Source organism: Phacochoerus africanus, chromosome 16 (assembly GCF_016906955.1).
Source record: "Phacochoerus africanus isolate WHEZ1 chromosome 16, ROS_Pafr_v1, whole genome shotgun sequence".
NCBI classification, from domain to species: Eukaryota; Metazoa; Chordata; class Mammalia; order Artiodactyla; family Suidae; genus Phacochoerus; species Phacochoerus africanus.
Window position 1 is genome coordinate 13,892,299 of NC_062559.1, and position 17,780 is coordinate 13,910,078.

General features: G+C 37.0%; 1 protein-coding gene across 6 annotated transcripts in view; it reads left to right on the plus strand.

Moving 5' to 3' along the window:
• The window catches only part of CNOT4 (CCR4-NOT transcription complex subunit 4), a 159,600-nt gene that overhangs the window by 130,103 nt on the left and 11,717 nt on the right, over positions 1-17,780 (plus strand). For 2 of the 6 annotated variants that reach the window (XM_047762988.1, XM_047762989.1), the window contains exon 11: positions 1,078-4,077. The exons of the other annotated variants lie outside the window; for them this stretch is intronic. In XM_047762988.1, the coding sequence (XP_047618944.1) occupies positions 1,078-1,178 (101 nt within the window). In that variant the 3' untranslated portion in view covers positions 1,179-4,077. Of the gene's footprint in view, positions 1-1,077; positions 4,078-17,780 lie in introns of those variants that run through there. 6 annotated transcript variants of the gene reach the window in all.

Sequence of the window (17,780 nt, forward strand, 5' to 3'; positions counted from 1 at the left end):
TTTCCTCTACACAGCCTTTCTTGCTATGTAATTGGGACTTAGAATCTTTACCAATTTGAAAAAAACTATGAAATAACCTGTTCTAAATACTGACAGTCTTTTTCTTCATGTTATCAGTTAAGCTGTCTTTTCAAATGTAACCTCACAGGCGTGTTTTTCAGAGAACTCTCTGCCAAGATGTTTTTATTCCATAATGCTTAAAATTATTTGGAAAACAAATAAGTCTGTAAGTGTTGTTGTTTCAAAATATACTTAGAAAAATATTTGAAACCATTTAACAGGATTAGATTTTTATCATGTTTTTGTTCATTTGAGTTTGAGGGCATTTTAAAAATTCTTTGTTTCTGAATCAGCTGTTTTAAACAGTGACTTGATTGAATTTTTGAGTCATGTGTGAAATAAGTCACTTGTAGTCAAATAATTATCAATTATAATTGGGAGGACTGACCTCATTTCATGTATAGTTCTCTGACGAAGAAGTAGTCATCTCACTCTCAGTCAATTGGATCATTGTATTATTAGCATTTGACTGTTTTCTAATTACTTCACAAGTGCACATTGAATTTTTGGATGACAATTTGCTAAATAAATTAACATTTATATCTTTTTATTTCTCTTTTCTAAACATAATTTCTACTTTTAGAGCATGCATTTGTCATTTTTTCCTTTTAAAAATCATTTTCACTTCTGTGAATTTTGTTTTAATTTTTCCACAAAACAATAATATTAGGAGTGTCTGAATATATAAGGGGTCCAGTTGGCTTGGAAAAGAATGGCTTTCCTGGTCTCTTTTTTCCCCCTCCTTTTTGTGTATTTATAAATCCAGATCTATTATATTTGTTCCTTAATCTTAATCTGACATAGTATTGAATTTAAGGGTGTGTTTAGAGTGTAACTACTTTCTAGGTGCCTGATAAGTTTATACTTTAAAATTCATGTCTTATTTCACACCCACATTCCAACCATTAAGCATGTATTTTATATATGTATCAGTATTCCAAATATTGAAATCATTTTTAAAGGGACTGTTAACAAATCTAGTCACCCATAACTAGACCATGACTGACTTTTCCACAGGGGAAGAAGAGGTGAAGGTTTCGACCATGCCACTGTCAGCCTCTTCCCATTCATTACAACAAGGACAGCAGCCTACAAGTCTCCACACTACTGTGGCCTGACAACAGAACTGAGAGGAGAGGATTAGACTCTGGGGTGCTTGCATGGGCAACCGGATTTTTGCATGATTCCTTTCTGATTTTGCATTTAATGTATACACCCAGAAGAGCCAATATAAACGTTCCTCATGCCTACAACTAGTGTGTTATCTCATAGTTGCTAAAGTATTTCTTCTTTAGGCCTTTAACACAATTTATTAGCATAATAATTTTGGCATTGTTTCTCATGAGTGATACTATTTTTTAATTCACACAAATAAACTTGTAGTACTAATTAAGATCCCACATGAGATTAGCTAGACTTGTTATTTTGGCTCTATTATTAAAATATACAAAGATAATGGTAGTTCCTTGTTTTCTGATTTGTGAAAAAAAATGGTAATATCCTAATATATTCATGAAAAGTTTGGAAATTGAGAAGATACTGTCTATTGCATTCTTTGAAATACTTGAGAAGAAAGAATACATATAAAACAAAATTGGTGGTGTCATTTAATGCTCAGAAGGATGTTGTCAGCAATTGTTTGTAGTTGTATGGATTTATATCCTATATTATGCATTATATGTTTAGAAACTGTTTTTGTTCTCTCTCATTTGCACATTTGCACTTTCTTTTTGAATGGTTGTTAATTATATAGAGACACTTAAAGCATAATTATTGTAGACTAAATGCAATATAATCTCTTTTCTAATGCACTGCCTAGTATACCGGGAAATGCCTCAAAAACAATTTCAACTTACAGTTGATTTATCAGAAACTTGAATGTGGGGTTAATGTTGTATGTGAGAAGCAACCATATAGTGTAACATTTTTATTGAATTAGTAGTTCTGTGGGATATTTGTTTGGAAGTTTCGTTGTTTAACAATTGAAATATGACAATAAAACTATGACAAGTACCTGACTAGAATGAGACTAAGGTGGAAGAGAAGAGATTGGGGATCCTCTAAAGTTAGGCCATGTAAGTTGTCATAGGTAATTGTAGTTAGTCACAGAGAATAGTGGAGTGCTTTATTAGGATATAACGTGAAGTGTGTTTTTGGATAATAGTTTCTTGGAATAGTTTTAAAGGTGATAATGAAAGAAAATAAACTGAACAGTTCTGAGCATCGCGCAAAAGCTGGTTCAGCAAGCATGGTTGTGTTCTGCCTAAAGCAAGCATCTGGGATGAAAGAGGAATGTCGCATCTTCTGAGATTTACAAAAACCAATTGTGATAAAAGATATGCTTTAATTTGTTAAAAAATGTTAAAAGAGTAGCACAAACACCAAAAAAGGAAGCCTAGAGATTTAAAATAATAATAATAATAAACAGCTTATTAGAAGCTGATACTTAATATATTAGAGTTGGAATTTTCAGGGTTACCTCTAAATGAAGTCTGATAACTTTGGTAGTTATAATACACAAGTTTAACGGCTTTGTCTGGAGCTTTAGTGGGTAAACTAAAATCTCTTCTTAGATATCCTTCAGTTTGGTTTCATTTGTAAAAACAACTAATTATCTAGCCATTTAAATTATATATATATATAATTCTGCATAAATGACAATCTCTAACTTCTATTTAGAAGTGACTTTAGGACACCATTATAAGAAATTTAGAAAATACAAACAAAATATTGTAGGTTTGTTAGAAACCTTTTATGACTCATTGGTTATGATTGCCTTTTTGCCGTTTTAAGATGCCAGGACATCCACTTGATGTCTCCTACGGTGCTGAGGCTCCCCGGCTTTGTGAACAAACTAGGACTCCCTGTCATAGGGCTTCCCGGCATGGCTTGCTCCTTCTTCAGTACAAAGCTTTCATTACTCCAGTCTTAGAAAAACCTAAGAGGTGGTTAACTCCATTTAGTTACTTCTCTGTGTTGAGAGATATACCTGTTAAGCAAGGCTTAAAAAGGAGGAAAGAAAAGCTACCACAACTCTGGTAAAACTGTCAGGTAGTTTACCAGACTTGCTAGAGCCCAGAATTGTCTTCCTGCCTGCTTCTCCCCCAGTCCCCAGCCCCACCCACTTTACACAAACACATTGTAATCAGGGAAATGCTTTCTTAGGTAATTAGGCTTCAACTTAGATATTTTCAGATAGACTAGCTAAAGATGATTATTTAACTAATTTTGTAACTCTAAGACTTTGTAAGCCTAAAAAAATTAAGCTTCACTGTTTTGCTTGCTTAATATTTCATATATTATGTCTTTGAAAAGTGAAGTCTTAAAATCAGTCATAATTATACTAAAGCACAGAAGAAATTACATAGCACGTGAAAGAAAGTACCACTTTATATAGCAAGTAAATTGATAAAAACCAGATGATGGTGAAGAATGAGAAATTCTAAAAACTTCAAATTAGTTTTTGATAAATTCTGCATGATTGGTCTATCATGCACAAGGGAAAAAGCATGATCTATCATACTTTTATGGCCTTAATCTTTCAGAAGTGACTAGTCTTTTTGTTAAATCAGGAACAGAACTCTTTGGACGTGCTTGACAAGTCACGAGTTGTAGGTACGTCTGTCCATTTTTTTTTCTGGAAAGAAGATTCGTAGTTACTAGACTTGTTAAGGGTTTGCTGACAACCCCCAAGAAGGGGGAAGAATATAAAGAACTGCTGCTTTGAAATATTTGCAGTGTCCCTGTAGGAAATAGAGACCTGGACTGCATGACTTTGATCATATGATGGAATGTCAAGTGCCTCTTTTTCTTAAAGATTCCATTAGAAAATATTTTCTGATTAATAATACTTTCCTTTTTGTTCTACTGTTGCATTTTGTTTTTACAGGTGGTGCTTTTGTACACTCTCCCCTTATTTCAACGATGCATTGATGAAATATTTGAGTGCCTATTCTGTGCAGTGACCTGAGCTAGGTCTTAAGGGATACAAGGTTGAATAAAGTACAGATCCTATTATCAGTTTAGTGACAGTGTTATTTCAATTATTTCTATAGGGTCAGCTCTAGATATATTTTAATCACAGCCATAGCAGTTCAGACCCATTTCATTATTCATTGCTCTGACAGTGGCAACAAAGAGTATTGAACACTGATACTTGAAATTTTAAAATATTTAATTTGGAGAGAGTGAAAAAAATCTTAACAGGAGACACACCTTCAATACTCTAATTTAGGTATTTCTCAGTTGTGTGCATATGTTCATGTCTCCTACTCTTTACTTAGCATCATGGGAATTAAGTAGAGCTCCATTTTAAAGAAAACAACTTTAATACATTGTGTGCACATTTTTCCTGACATGGCTCCTGTTCGTACAGTATTCCAAGCACCTTCAAGACTAACAGAGGTCTCTTATGCTGTGATACAGCGTCCACAGGGAGCGACTCCCAGAGGCATTGCCTCAGGAAGCCAAAAGAAAGGAACCAATTGCAGGTGCATTGAAATCTTACAAAATGAAGACCAGCATATTATTTATGCAGATTTAAATGCTGGGGAACATCTTATGCTATGTTGAGTTGTAAGGTTTTGGATTCTTTTGTTTATTTGATCATGAAGCTTTCTCGAATCTGCTTAATTGGCTTTAAGAGATGCATGTAATACAATTAAAAGCACAATAACTTAAAATTTTTTTTCTTATAAAGAAGTGATAACCCCAAACCATGATATATATGTCTTTTTCTACAAAAAAGAACCAAGTCAATTATTTGGTTTCAAGCTAGTCCTTCTGTCATTAGTGCTGTGTCTCTCTCCTCTCAGCCTTTTTATTTGAATGAGTAAACTTTATTGAATGAGTACCATGTTGTCTCCTTGTGCTGAATAAAGGTAGTAATATTTATAGGTCTTAATACATCAAATGTTTAGTGAACTAATCAGATACTTTGCTGATAAAAAAATAAAAATGGGAGTTAGAGAAAAGTTATTGTGAATAGGTTCAGGGAAATGTTTCATAAATGGTGTGGGGCTTTTTGCTTTTGAAGGATAGCTTGAAATTAAATGACAGAAGTGGAAATACGTTAGAGGGAACAGGGGAGTTCCCGTTGTGGCGCAGTGGTTAACGAATCCGACTAGGAACCATGAGGTTGTGAGTTCGGTCCCTGCCCTTGCTCAGTGGGTTAACGATCCGGTGTTGCCGTGAGCTGTGGTATAGGTCGCAAATGTGGCTCGGATCCCGCGTTGCTGTGGCTCTAGCATAGGCTAGTGGCTACAGCTCCGATTGGACCCCTAGCATGGGAATCTCCATATGCCGCTCGAGCAGCCCAAGAAATAGCAAAAAGACAAAAAAAAAAAAGGAACAGGGAATCAGGGACAGAGGTCAGCCTGGATAAGTGTGCAAAAGCCTCAAAAACTAGGAAGAAGGAGTTCCCATTGTGGCTCAGCAGAAACCTGACTAGTATCCATGAGCATGTGGGTTTGATCTTGCTCAGTGGGTTAAGGATCCGGCGTTGCTGTGAGATGTGGTGTAGGTCGCAGATGCGGCTCAGATCCCACTTTGCTGTGGCTGTGGCATAGGCCAGCAGCTAAAGCTCCAATTCTCTCCCTAGCCTGGGAACTTCCATATGCTGGGGGTGTGGCCCTAAAAAGTTAAAAGAAAAACCTAGGAAGAAGAGTGTAGTCTTGATGTGGCTGTGGTCAGTGGTAGAGAACTGTATGTTCTTGAGGAAAGATGTAACTTGATTGTAGCATTTTAAGAAAATTAATTTGGTGGTATGCTCTTGAAATCAGGACCAGTTAGAAAGCAGTTCCAGTATGTCATTGCTGGACAGTGCAAATAAGATGGCCTGGACTAAAATAGTAATAGTAGGAATTAGGAAGAAATTATGAATTAGAAATCAGAAAGATAAGGGAGGTAGCTAAATATTTAAAGGTAGAATATATAGAGCCATTAGAAAGGATGACATTGTACAGAAGAGAAGATAGACTAATCAGTGGGACAACAGGTTTCTATAGGTGCCGGGAGAAGGTAAGCTCCTGAGATGAGGTTAGGTTATAGGTTTAAGAGAGATGGGCTATGGAGTTCCCTGGTGGCCTAACAGGTTAAGGATCCAGTGTTGTCATTGCTGTGGCTCAGGTCACTGCTGGTGGCGATCCCTGGCCCAGGAACTTTCATGTGCCGCAGGTGCGGCCAAAAAGGGGAAAGAAGACACGGACTGTGTCTTCCTCTGTTATTTGTGAAAACCATCAGAAAAGCGAGGAGAGAGAATTTGAGATGAGAGAAAATGAGAATAGATGAAGGTGCTCCCCTCAGTAATTATTGAATGCGTGTTGTGTGAGAAAGTAGGGTGAAAGAATGGAGTTGGGAGGCTTTAAAAAAAGAAAGAAAGAAATCTGTGAGAATAAACCTAGAAGTCCATTAGAAATTTGAGGAGCTCCCATTGTGGCTCAGTGGGTTAAGAACCTGACATAGTCTCCATGAGGATGTGAGCTCGATCCCTGGTGCACGTGTGCGTGCGCGCTCTTCTCTCTCTCTGAATATATGGTTTTGTGTATTTCAGTGATTCAACACAAAGCATCAGAAGTGGACAAATAGAGTTTGGTTTAAAGGTGAAGAAAGGCAGGCCACAAAGATATTCAAGGAGACAAAACTGAAAGACCTAATCTTGTGATCAAGAGGAATCACTAAGGCAGGAAATAACCAGAGGTGTAAATGTGTTGAAGGGAGTTTGGTGATTTTAGATTTTGATGAGGACACAGAACAGGTATAGTGTTGTTAAGGGAATGACAAATTCAGAGACTCTGGTCAGTATGATGACTACGCAGTGCTAAACGGTGAGTGAGAACCAAAGAAAGGATGGTGGACAGATGTCTAATATTAGGGCTGGAGATTGGAGGGAAGACTAGATTTAGGATCTCTTGTGCTTTCTTTTCTTCCTGCTTTCCCTGCAGTCCTTTTTTGAGAGTGTTGGTTCAGACTGTATGAGAGAGAACTGTAGAAAGCATGATATTTCCTGGAACTCCTGTAAGTTTAAGGTTTCCTATAAGTTTAAGATGGTCCGAAGGAAAACTTCCCATGTTGCTTCCTCAAAGCACAGTGGGAGAATGTGAAGGCAGAGTGCAGGGGAAGGCCTGGGAAAAGCCAGAGGTAAGATTGGGCAGGTGTAGGTGTGCCCAGTGAGTGTGTTATTATGTGAGAGGTTTAGATGGAGGGAGTAGGTATGGCATGTGATGAGGCTGACAGTTGAGGAGCCCAAATTACAGGTGTGAACTAGTTTCTCCCAAGCTTATATATAAACTGAAAAGAATCAGCTTTCTACCTACCAGGGAAACTATCTCTTTAGGTCATTCTGTGTTATTTGTATAACAAATTGGAATTACAAGCAGTAGATTGGTGAAAAGTAGCGAGAACTTAAGAATTTTATTGTAACAGGTTATAAAAAATTTTTGAGTTTTTTTTCCCCTAAAGATAATGTGCTGTGTAAATAGATTCAAACTTACAAGTTACCGAATTCAGTGATGGAAATAGAGATATGTAACATTTTTTTTCTCATTCAGTTAATAGCAAACATATCTAATTTGGAAGCATCCTTAATTTCCTGACAAAATTAAAATCTGACTGAATTCCTACTAAAATATTTTTAAACTCTCTGGATTTGTTCTGTGTGTCAGTTGACATATCAACTGTCACGTTTTTAAATGGTAATGCTTCAAAATACAGGTTCAAGAATGCTGTGTTTATGAAACCATGTTGATGGATTGAGAAACTATTGCTCCTTGAATCTCCTTACTGCCTTGTGATTTGCTGCCTTGAGTATTATTCTTAGCAACTTAATATTGCTAGGCATCCTTTTTTAACCAAGAGCTTTTTCTAAAGAATCACTCTTAGGAACTCAAGATTTGTTAAGGTGAATCTACTCTGTTCTGGTATTTTGCAGCATCTGCCCTGGGTTTGAATTATGTAAAAATTAGTTTACACCTGTTAGGTACCTAGAATTGAAGAGTATAAGCTGCCAGAGAATTGGACTGAAGTACCTAGAAGTTCCATGAACCAACTGAAAATTGTACTTGAGAACCAATCCATTTTCTCCAGGTTCTTTCACACCATACTTCACAAGGCAGCTATTGACTTCACTGTGTTGTTAGCAGCTTCACATGTTATGGTTATTTTCAAGGTTCTTGGAAGCTCCAACCCTGGAACATACTGTGCTTAGAACAGTTTTGTTGTTCCAGCTCCTGTTGGTACTAAGACCCACTATTGTGCTCTGCAATAAAGCAACACCCCAAAAGCCCCCCCCCCATAAAATTTATAAAGCCTTTAAAGCACCCGGTATCTTTTTTTTAAAAAATTGAGTTGAAATTCACATAACATACAATTAACTACTTTAAAGTGTACAATTTGGTGGCCCAGTAGTACTGTTCTTTAATTATCTTAATGTTAAAATAGAATAAATAACCCACTCCAGCTGTGAGAACTTTGGCCTGTCCTTGTTGGGCTGTGTGGTAATAGCTGCATCTAGACTCAAGTAAAAATGTTTGAAGCTACTGTCTGAATAGTTCTGAAATGGTAATAATAGTCTTTCTGTCTTCATGACATTTGATTAGCATATTACACAAGAAAAGGTTTACTTAGCAGAGGTAAACTTTAAGCCTAGCTCTGAGTCTAGAGGTGAGGTTAACTGTGTTTATGTGCATGTAGATTGGTTTATATATAGTTAATTTTGATTTAAATCTTCCACTTTGTGAATGTAGCAGAGGAAAAAGTCTCAGGCCATCTCTCTGACTTTTCATGTATTTATTCCCTCTGTGTTCTGATTAATTCATATGTTCAGGATAAGTGCTGTTTTTATATTATGTCTTTCCCTAAAGGTTTTCTTTTTAAAAAGAAAGACTGTTTAAATGCTGTAAGGTTACAGTGTAGGTGCCCACTTCACCCTTGGTTTTGCTTTATATGAACAAATATTTTCATAGCTTTCACTCCTCAATTTTCATTCCCACTATTAAGCATACTATTACATGCCATACTCTTTGGGAAAAACTAAGGAAAAGATGATAAAAAGATCTATGTTAGAATCATGAAGTTTCAGAGCTACGAAACGTATAACATAGTCTTTAACAACCTTTCTTTTAAAGACCAAATAATAATAATGCTATTAATAAACAAGGCTCAGAAGGATTGTGATTTGCCCATAGTCACAGTCTAACAATTTCGAGTTTTGTTAGCCCTCATTATCTGAATTTGCCTTCATATATGTAGTTCAAGGAGAAAAAACTTTTAAGATTCAGAATACATCTCTTCTCTAAACTTTGTTGTGTCTTACAGTTTATTATAGTAGTTCTCGCAAGTCAAGGGCTTTCAACTGTGAATGTCAGTGCAGATAATGAATTGAAGACTTTCAAAGTGTCTATCTACTGGCAACTGTTATCACAGATCCTGTAAGTTGTTAAAACAGCCTCGTTTTAAATATGGCCCAGTGATCTTGAAGTAACTTTAGTGGGGGGAAATTGTAATCTTGCAGGTACTCTTAATGTAGACTTAAAATACAAGTATCAGAATAAAAAATAAAACAGAAGTGGAATTAAATTTGCCCAGGATTTTTCTGCAGCGCTAAAGAGCATTTAAGGATCAACATGCATGACCACTAGACTGGTGACATCTCTATTATGAGTGAAAAAAATTCTTATAACGGCGCCAGGATGTACCTCACCCACACTAAAGGTGTAATCTCAGACTCATCGTTGAAGAGCTGCTATATGCTACACCATGGAAAATGATAGCATATCTGCTGATTTTTTTTTTTCAATCAAGGAGGTTGTTATTTTCAGCATAATGAAGGAGGGAAAGCTCCACAAGGATTTAAAGATGATAATACCATCATCATCTCCAAGAAGAAATGCAGGAATGCTGACTGCAATCAACTTGTGTAGCCTAGCGCTGTTTCCTAATATGGTGAGATCTCATCCCAAGGACTATACCAGCATTTATACTTTGTTGTCAGTCTTGTATACTGAAATAATGTGTCTTCGGAGCAAACCATCGTTATCTGGAACATGACTGGGATGTTTTTAAACGTTGTCGTTTTATGTGGTGGTATTTGCAAGAAGACCGACAACCCTGAAGCTATTCATTTTTTCCTTTATTACATGTATATATTGAGTATTCAGCTAAAGGTAAAGGAGGCGCCCTGGGTTATGACTTCATCAACAAAGTAGGAAGCTTTCTTTTTGGCCCTAAGCTGAGTGTTGGGCTGCATTACCATTGTTGCATTTATGTTTTCTCTATTAAAAATATAAGTTTATGATTATGAATTACTGATAGCCCTATCCCTCACTTAGGGTGTGATTTGTTACCAGGTATGGATTTTTTCAGTTTGGTTTTAGTTTTTGTTTTTACATCTAAACTATTAACATTCACTCTTTACCTTAACGGTAGTCTTCCCCAGCCCCAGAAACCCAGGTAGAAATGACATTTTTTTTTGTCTTAGTGTAGTCAGTGCTGCAAGACCTCATCTGTATTTTAAATGGTAGGTAAATGGAATGATGCCTATTACTAAAATAAGCAAAGGTCCTACATAATTTCCAAGAAAATACATACAGCCTTGCAACCTTTATTTTGTGACATGCTTTCAGGTTTTAATTCTTGACCATCACCTGAGAGCTTCTGCTTACCTCTCTATCCAGTTTATTTTTCTTTCTTTGGACAAAGAAGAAATTGTTTCTCCCTGTTACTTACCACAGTTAAAAGGGGAGGTCTTGACGAGATCTTAATGTGTACTCCTGTGATTCTCCTACAGGCTCCCTCACAGGCCTAAATTTTTGCATTTCTAAGGAGAAAGTGCTCTGTCAGGCTCCTGAGTGTTTACTCAGAGTCTCTATGATCAGTTTACCTCCCAGTTACCTTCTCTAAGCTTGTTTCCTAGTTTCTGATTTTAAGTGATCGTATTATTTTTTTTCCCCTCTCTTTTAAAAATCTGAACAGCATATTTACACAGAAAGTACAGTCTGGGTTTGGAGTAGATTGAGTAGCAAATGTCAAATTGGTAGACTTTTGACATGATTCACTTTCCTCCAACTTCTGAGTTATTCTAGCTTTTTAAAAATCTATTAATATTTGAGACAATATTACTAAAATTCAGTGTTTCATAAATATGTATGATTTTTAATAGAATTAATATTTTTCACTAAATATTATGAGTTCTAGTTCAGTATAAAGACCCAGAATATGGTGGAATAGGAATTGTAGTTTCTAATCTGTAACTATATTCATCTAATCTTCTTCTCTCTTTCCTTCCTGCCTTAACTTTCTTCAGCACTGATTGAGAATTGGTTCTGTCAAGACCATCTCTAACATTCTTTTCCAAATTAAACTATAATAAATCATAGCTAAGGATGAACACTTAAATGCGTTTTTAAATGATTTTTAAACTAAGGCCCCCTAGTGAACTGATGATAAGCAAATAGGTCTTTAATTCATTAGCATATAGGCCTTTTGAGATGGTATCCTCCACAGGAGTATCAACTTTTGTAGGTCTAGAAAGGATACATTTTTATTAGGACTGATTCTTTTTAAATTGAGGCATCATTTGAAGATTGGATTTAATTTTTCCAGTATATGAATAAATAGTAAGGAGGAAAAAAAGCAAAATAGTCCTATTTTTAAAAATCATATACTTCACATAGCTAAAGTAATTATTTATCAAATTTACCTTATTGTTTTAAAAATCAAATGTTTATTTATAAACAACCTCAAAACAAACTTTACCAACTATCTCTGGTTTGTGAAAATAGTGCAGTGAGGAAAAAAGATATATGCTTGGTCAGTTGGGTTAGAAATGTTCATCACTATGATTAAACCCATATCTATTCATTTAGTTTTAGTATAATAATGGGGAATTTACTTCATTTCCTGAAATAATTTTTTTCTGAAATTAAGAAAGCAAATTATTATTTTAATGCCTAAAAATATACTTTATAAAAATGAAGCTTGTTATGAAGCTTGTTATGTTTGGGTTGTGAAGACTTTGTCTATTAATATCATGTTTCAGAACTTGGATAATTTTAGTCTTCTTTTGGGGGATTTTTGTGACTTTGATTTAAACCTTTAAGGTAGGAGCCATTTTTCAGAAAAAGATGAGACTGACTGTTCTTCGCTTTTGAAATAAAAGTGAGCAGTGTAATCAAATGGAGTAAAAACTGGCTTTGGTGTTTTTAACAACCTTTAGAAATTTTGAAAATTTTTAATTTGGAAAATTGTGAACATTAAAAATTTTAGGAATATTAGTAGACACAGAACCACATGGGGATTTGCTGTATAGGCAGCAAAATACCTTGGTCTCAATGCAAGCCTGAAGAGGGCTTTATACTCCCATAAAAATATTTTAATAACACTAAACCATCAAAAGCTACCGCTTCTGTGTTCAGAATAGCCAAACTCCAGTAATCCATTGAAGAAATACAAAGCAGCATGACTTCTAGGGAGCAGCTGCAGAGTGCTACAGCCTCAAGCTCCAGAGAAGATGATACAGAGTAGATATTCAGCCAGTGTTTGTTGAGTGAAAACTCATGGTTGAGAGAGTGATGTTGGTGTCTGATTATTTCTGGAAGTCTGCGAAGCCTGGATCTTCTTTGTGTTGAACCTGGACTTCTAGAGACATTAATGAGGTTCATTTGCACGTGCGTTACCTTTCCTTTTGGTTGAACTGTGGCATTCAGTGCAGTGCTGTGATCTCCTCACTGCTCCGTGATCAGTCCTCCTATCTTCTTTCCCTCTGCACTCTGGAATTTCAGCTCTCAGCTGTTCCTTATCTTCCCAAGACCACCCTGCTCCCTCCTAACATACAACTTTAAAAAATTTCGCCTAACCAATCCAAGACTTTTCTTACCTCCAGTGTCACAAGTGTGTGTGTGTATGCTCACGAGTCAGGAAGTCTCTGTAAATAAATACCTTATTTTCCAGAACTCTTTTTTACATCAGTAATGAAGAGCTATTTGGGAGCTAAAGGGTAGGGAGCTCTCTTCAGGGAACTTATAATTGTTAAAGAGCTTTTTTCACTTAGTTAAACCAAAAACTTTTTTTTTTTTTTTTTCCTTTTTAGGGCAGCCCTTGGGCATATGGAAGTTCCCAGGCTAGGGTTCAAATTGGAACTACACCACAGCTCCGGCAATGCCAGATCCTTAACCCACTGAGTGAGGCCAGAGATCAAACCCATGTCCGCATGGATACTAGTCAGCTTCACTACCGCTGAGCCACAGCAGGAACTCCAAAAAATCTTTTTCCCATTTATATCTCTTGTCACATATGTGAAGGCAGTTTCCACTTGTCTAGTAACTTCTGGACATAGATGAAACATCCTTAGTTCCTTTAACTTTTCCACACTTAAAAGTAGTTTCTAATTCTCTCTAGTCCATTTCTCCTCCGCACATATTTTGACATAACAATGGTTGGATGCTTTTCTTGAAATATGAAGCTCAGCTCATATTTTAATAATCCAGACATGATTAGGTAATCCACTTTTCACAAACTGTTCTTATTAGTAATATTTATATATTCCTTTATAGTTTACAGAGTCTTTTTATAATAATATCCTGTGGGCTAGGTATTATCCTATTTTGTAAATGAGGAAAGCATGGCTCAGAGTGATTATCATTTGAGATTTGCTCAGTATCATACAGTTGCAAATTTAGGCTTTTTGCATCTATTTATGTAGTAGTCTTCTTTTTTTTTTCTTTTTTGGCCACCCCAGGGAGTATGGAGTTCCTGGGCCAGGTATCAGATCTCAGCTGCAGTTGTGACTTAAGTCACGGCTGTAGTCAGAGCTGTAGCAACACTGGATCCTCTGACCCACTGTGCTGGGCAGGGATCAAACCTGTGTCCCAGTGCTCCCAAGACGCCACCAATCCCATTGAGTCACAGCAGGAACTCCTATTTACACAGTCTTACTGTTGTTACCCCTTTAAAAGTCCCATTATCCAATTTTTTTTTTCTTCTCTTCTCTCCCCCCCCCCCCCCCCCCCCCCCCGGTGTGTCTGCACCTGTGGCATATGGAAATTCCCAGGCCAGGAATCAAATCTGAGCCACAGCTATGGTGTAGGTCATGGATCCTTGACCCACTGTTACCTGGCCATGGATTGAACCCACACCATAGCAGTGACTGAAGCCGCGCAGAGAGAACACCAAATCCTTATTAACCCACTGTGCCATATTGGAAACTCCCATTATGCTATTGTCATATCAAATAAGTAAAACCACTAAACCTTTTCCATACACACGACTCATTAGTTAGATCTCTTCCATCCTACACTTTCCTAATCCATTTTAAAAAATCTGAATGTATACCTTTTGAATTTTATGTGTTTGGATTTGGTGTAGAGTGTACCTTGTTTGTTTATCACCATCTTATATACATTGTGTGAAAGAATTATGTGATTATAAAGTGATAGGTAAGTGTTATGAGTAACATTATTAGTAACTTTTGTGTGAAGATTTTAAGAATTTTAATTTAAGAATAGTTGTAGTTTGGGAGGTCCCTTCATGGCTCAGCAGTTAACAAACCTGACTAGGATCCATGAGGGTGCGGTTTCAATCCCTGGCCTCACTCAGTGAGTTAACGATCTGGCGTTGCCATAAGCTGTGGTATAGGTTGCAGATACAGCTCAGATCCCACTTTGCTATGGCTGTGGCATAGGCCAGCAGCTGAAGCTCCAATTCGACTCCTGGCCTGGGAACTTCCATATGCCTTGGGTTTGGTCCTAAAAAGCAAAAAAAAAAAAAAAAGTTGTGTTTTTTAATGATTTGTTCTGTCATCTCTAGAATTGGCTTTCTGTTTGCATATTTAAATAAACCTCATGTATTTTAAGTACAATAAAAAGTATAGAGTCAAAGATAAACCAAGCACTATCTCAGGAACTTTAAGGCTAACACAGAGTATCTTAAGTTCATCTAAACGCTGCTCTCAACTCTGCTATTCTTTACTATCTTACACCAAAAATATAATTACCATTAGGAAATCTTCCAGAAACTGTGAATTTCAAGACATACTTATAACATCCTAGGAAGCTTGTCCAACCAAAGAGTACATTATTTTGATGTGATTGGTCTTTCTAGAAATGTATTTTGCCTGTCACCGATCCCTCCATTCCATTTGTTTTAGGGAATGATGTGTTAGTGGGATGGGAATGGAGTTTAGCTGCAAAGCCTTAGAGTTTGGGCACGCAACAGAAGAGGAAAGGAAATGGACTGTGGGATTTAGGAGGAGGACATTTCCATTGGAAAACAATGGTCAGTAGAGGCTGCCTCCATGACTGTTCCTCAAGCTCAAGTTTGAGGACCTCAAAATTAGAATTGAACTTGCTGAGTATTTCATTTTGAAGGGAGCTGAGGTTTTAGCCAAAACAATTTGATATGTGTGATGTTTTTACATATGATTTCTCATGAAGAATGCCCCCAAACGCAAACGATATAGATCACTGCTTACTAAACCTATCACATTCGTTCCTAAAGAAGTCATGCATCTTCTAACCTGTTTCAGAATTTTCCCAAGAACTCATTAGCATCTAGCTTCTAGATTCTGCCTTTTCTTCCTTTCCCAGCATTTCTCTTAATAATGGGTGTTTGATGGCATCTGTAAGGATTAATGCCCTAGGATAGAACCTTTTTGCACCTAGAGATTTTCAACTCATTTAAATTGAGTAGATGTTCTTTTACTGTCTTTGCATCTCTGCTGACTTAACAGTTCTTTCTCCACATGGTTTAATCTGTTCTTTCCGGCTTGAAGATCATGCTTGTTTATAAAGAAGATGGAAGGAAGTAAAATGAAGATGGAACTACATAGCTCTGGCTTTTCTCAGGACTTATTCTTTTAATGACAGGCTGAGCAGTGGCTTTTCTGAATTTTCTCCTATTCCAAACTTAGCTTTTTCTTGCCTCCAGCATTTTTCACAAGCTTCAGATCATTATAGATTCTCATTTTAATCCTCAGCGATTATGATACTCTTTAGGTTACATAACTCTTTTTTAAGCTTTCTTTTCACATCTTTCCCATGAAATTCTCCCTGTACAAGAACTGGTTTCTTTAGATTTCTTCCCAATGTATTTTCCTTATTAGAATTATTTAGTGCATAGTCAAAATGTCATATTTTAGCATCTTCTATGTCCCATGAATCAGTGCCTTCTAGAACCATGGGGCCACCCTGATCCACCCTTTCTTTTCTTTTCTTTTTTCTTTCTTTTTTTTTTTTAAACCTCTGGAAAGTTTGTTTTCTCAAAAACCTGGAAACACATGTTCAGGGCTCTTCATTTCGGAAACATTAAATACCTCTTCAGGTTCAGGTTCAGGAACTGCTTACAAAGAGGATTAAATCAAGACCCTTTCCTGGAGAAGCTCACAGTTTAATAGAAAAAAACTGATATATAAACAGGTGAGGAGTTCCCGTCATGGCACAGTGGTTAACGAATCCGACTGGGAACCATGAGGTTGCGGCTTCTATCCCTGCCCTTGCTCAGTGGGTTAAGGATCCAGCGTTGCCATGAGCTGTGGTGTAGGTTGCAGACGCGGCTCGGATTCCGTGTTGCTGAGGCTGTGGTGTAGGCTGGCGGCTACAGCTCCAATTAGACCCCTAGCCTGGGAACCTCCACATGCCACGGGAAGCAGCCCTAGAAAAGGCAAAAAGACAAAAAAAAAAAAAAAGCAGGTGAATGCAGTACACTGTGACAGTTGTAAAATAGCCAGGATGCCAGCCATCCAATAACTCGATCTAGTTACTCTCATCCCTTGCTTTAAAAAAGAAAAAAAATCACTGATATATAGTTGATTTACAATGTTGTATTAGCTTCTGATGTATAGCAAAGTGATTCAGTTATACAAATATGTATTCTTTTTCATATCTTTTCCATTATGATTTATCACAGGATATTGAATATAGTTTCCTGTAGTATGTAGTAGGACCTTGTTTTTTATCCATCCTCTGTAAAATAGTTTGTATCTACTAATCCCAAATTCCCAATCCTTCCTTCTCCCACCCCTCACCCCCTTTGCAACCACAAATCTGTTCTCTATGTCTATGAGTCTGTTTCTGTTTTGTAGATATGATCATCTATGTCATATTTTAGATTCCACATATAAGAGGTATCATATGGTGTTTGTCTTTTCCTGTTGCTGCAAAGGGCATTATATCATTCTTTTTTATGGCTGAGTAATATTCGTGTGTGTGTGTGTGTGTGTGTGTGTGTGTGTGTGTGTGTGTGTATGCAGTTCTTCTTATACATCTTTTTTATCCATTCCTCTGTTGGTGGACATTTGGGTTGCTTCCATGTCTTGGCTGTTGTAAAAAGTACTGCTGTGAGAGTTCCCGTCATGGTGAAGTGGTTAACGAATCAGATTAGGAACCATGAGGTTGTGGGTTCGGTCCCTGGCCTTGCTCAGTGGATTAAGGATCTGGTATTGCCGTGAGCTGTGGTGTAGGTCGCAGACTCGACTCGGATCCTGCATTGCTATGGCTTTGGCATAGGCTGGCATCTACAGCTTCAATTAGACCTCTAGCCTGGGAACCTCCATATGCTGAACATAGGGGTGCATGTGTCTTTTTAAATTATAGTTTCGTCTGGATATATGCCCAGGAGTGAAATTGCTGGATCATATGGCAGCTCTATCCTTTGTTTTCGGAGGATCTGCCATACTGTTTTCTATGGTGGCTGCACCAATTTACATTCCCACCAGCAGTGTAGGAGGGTTC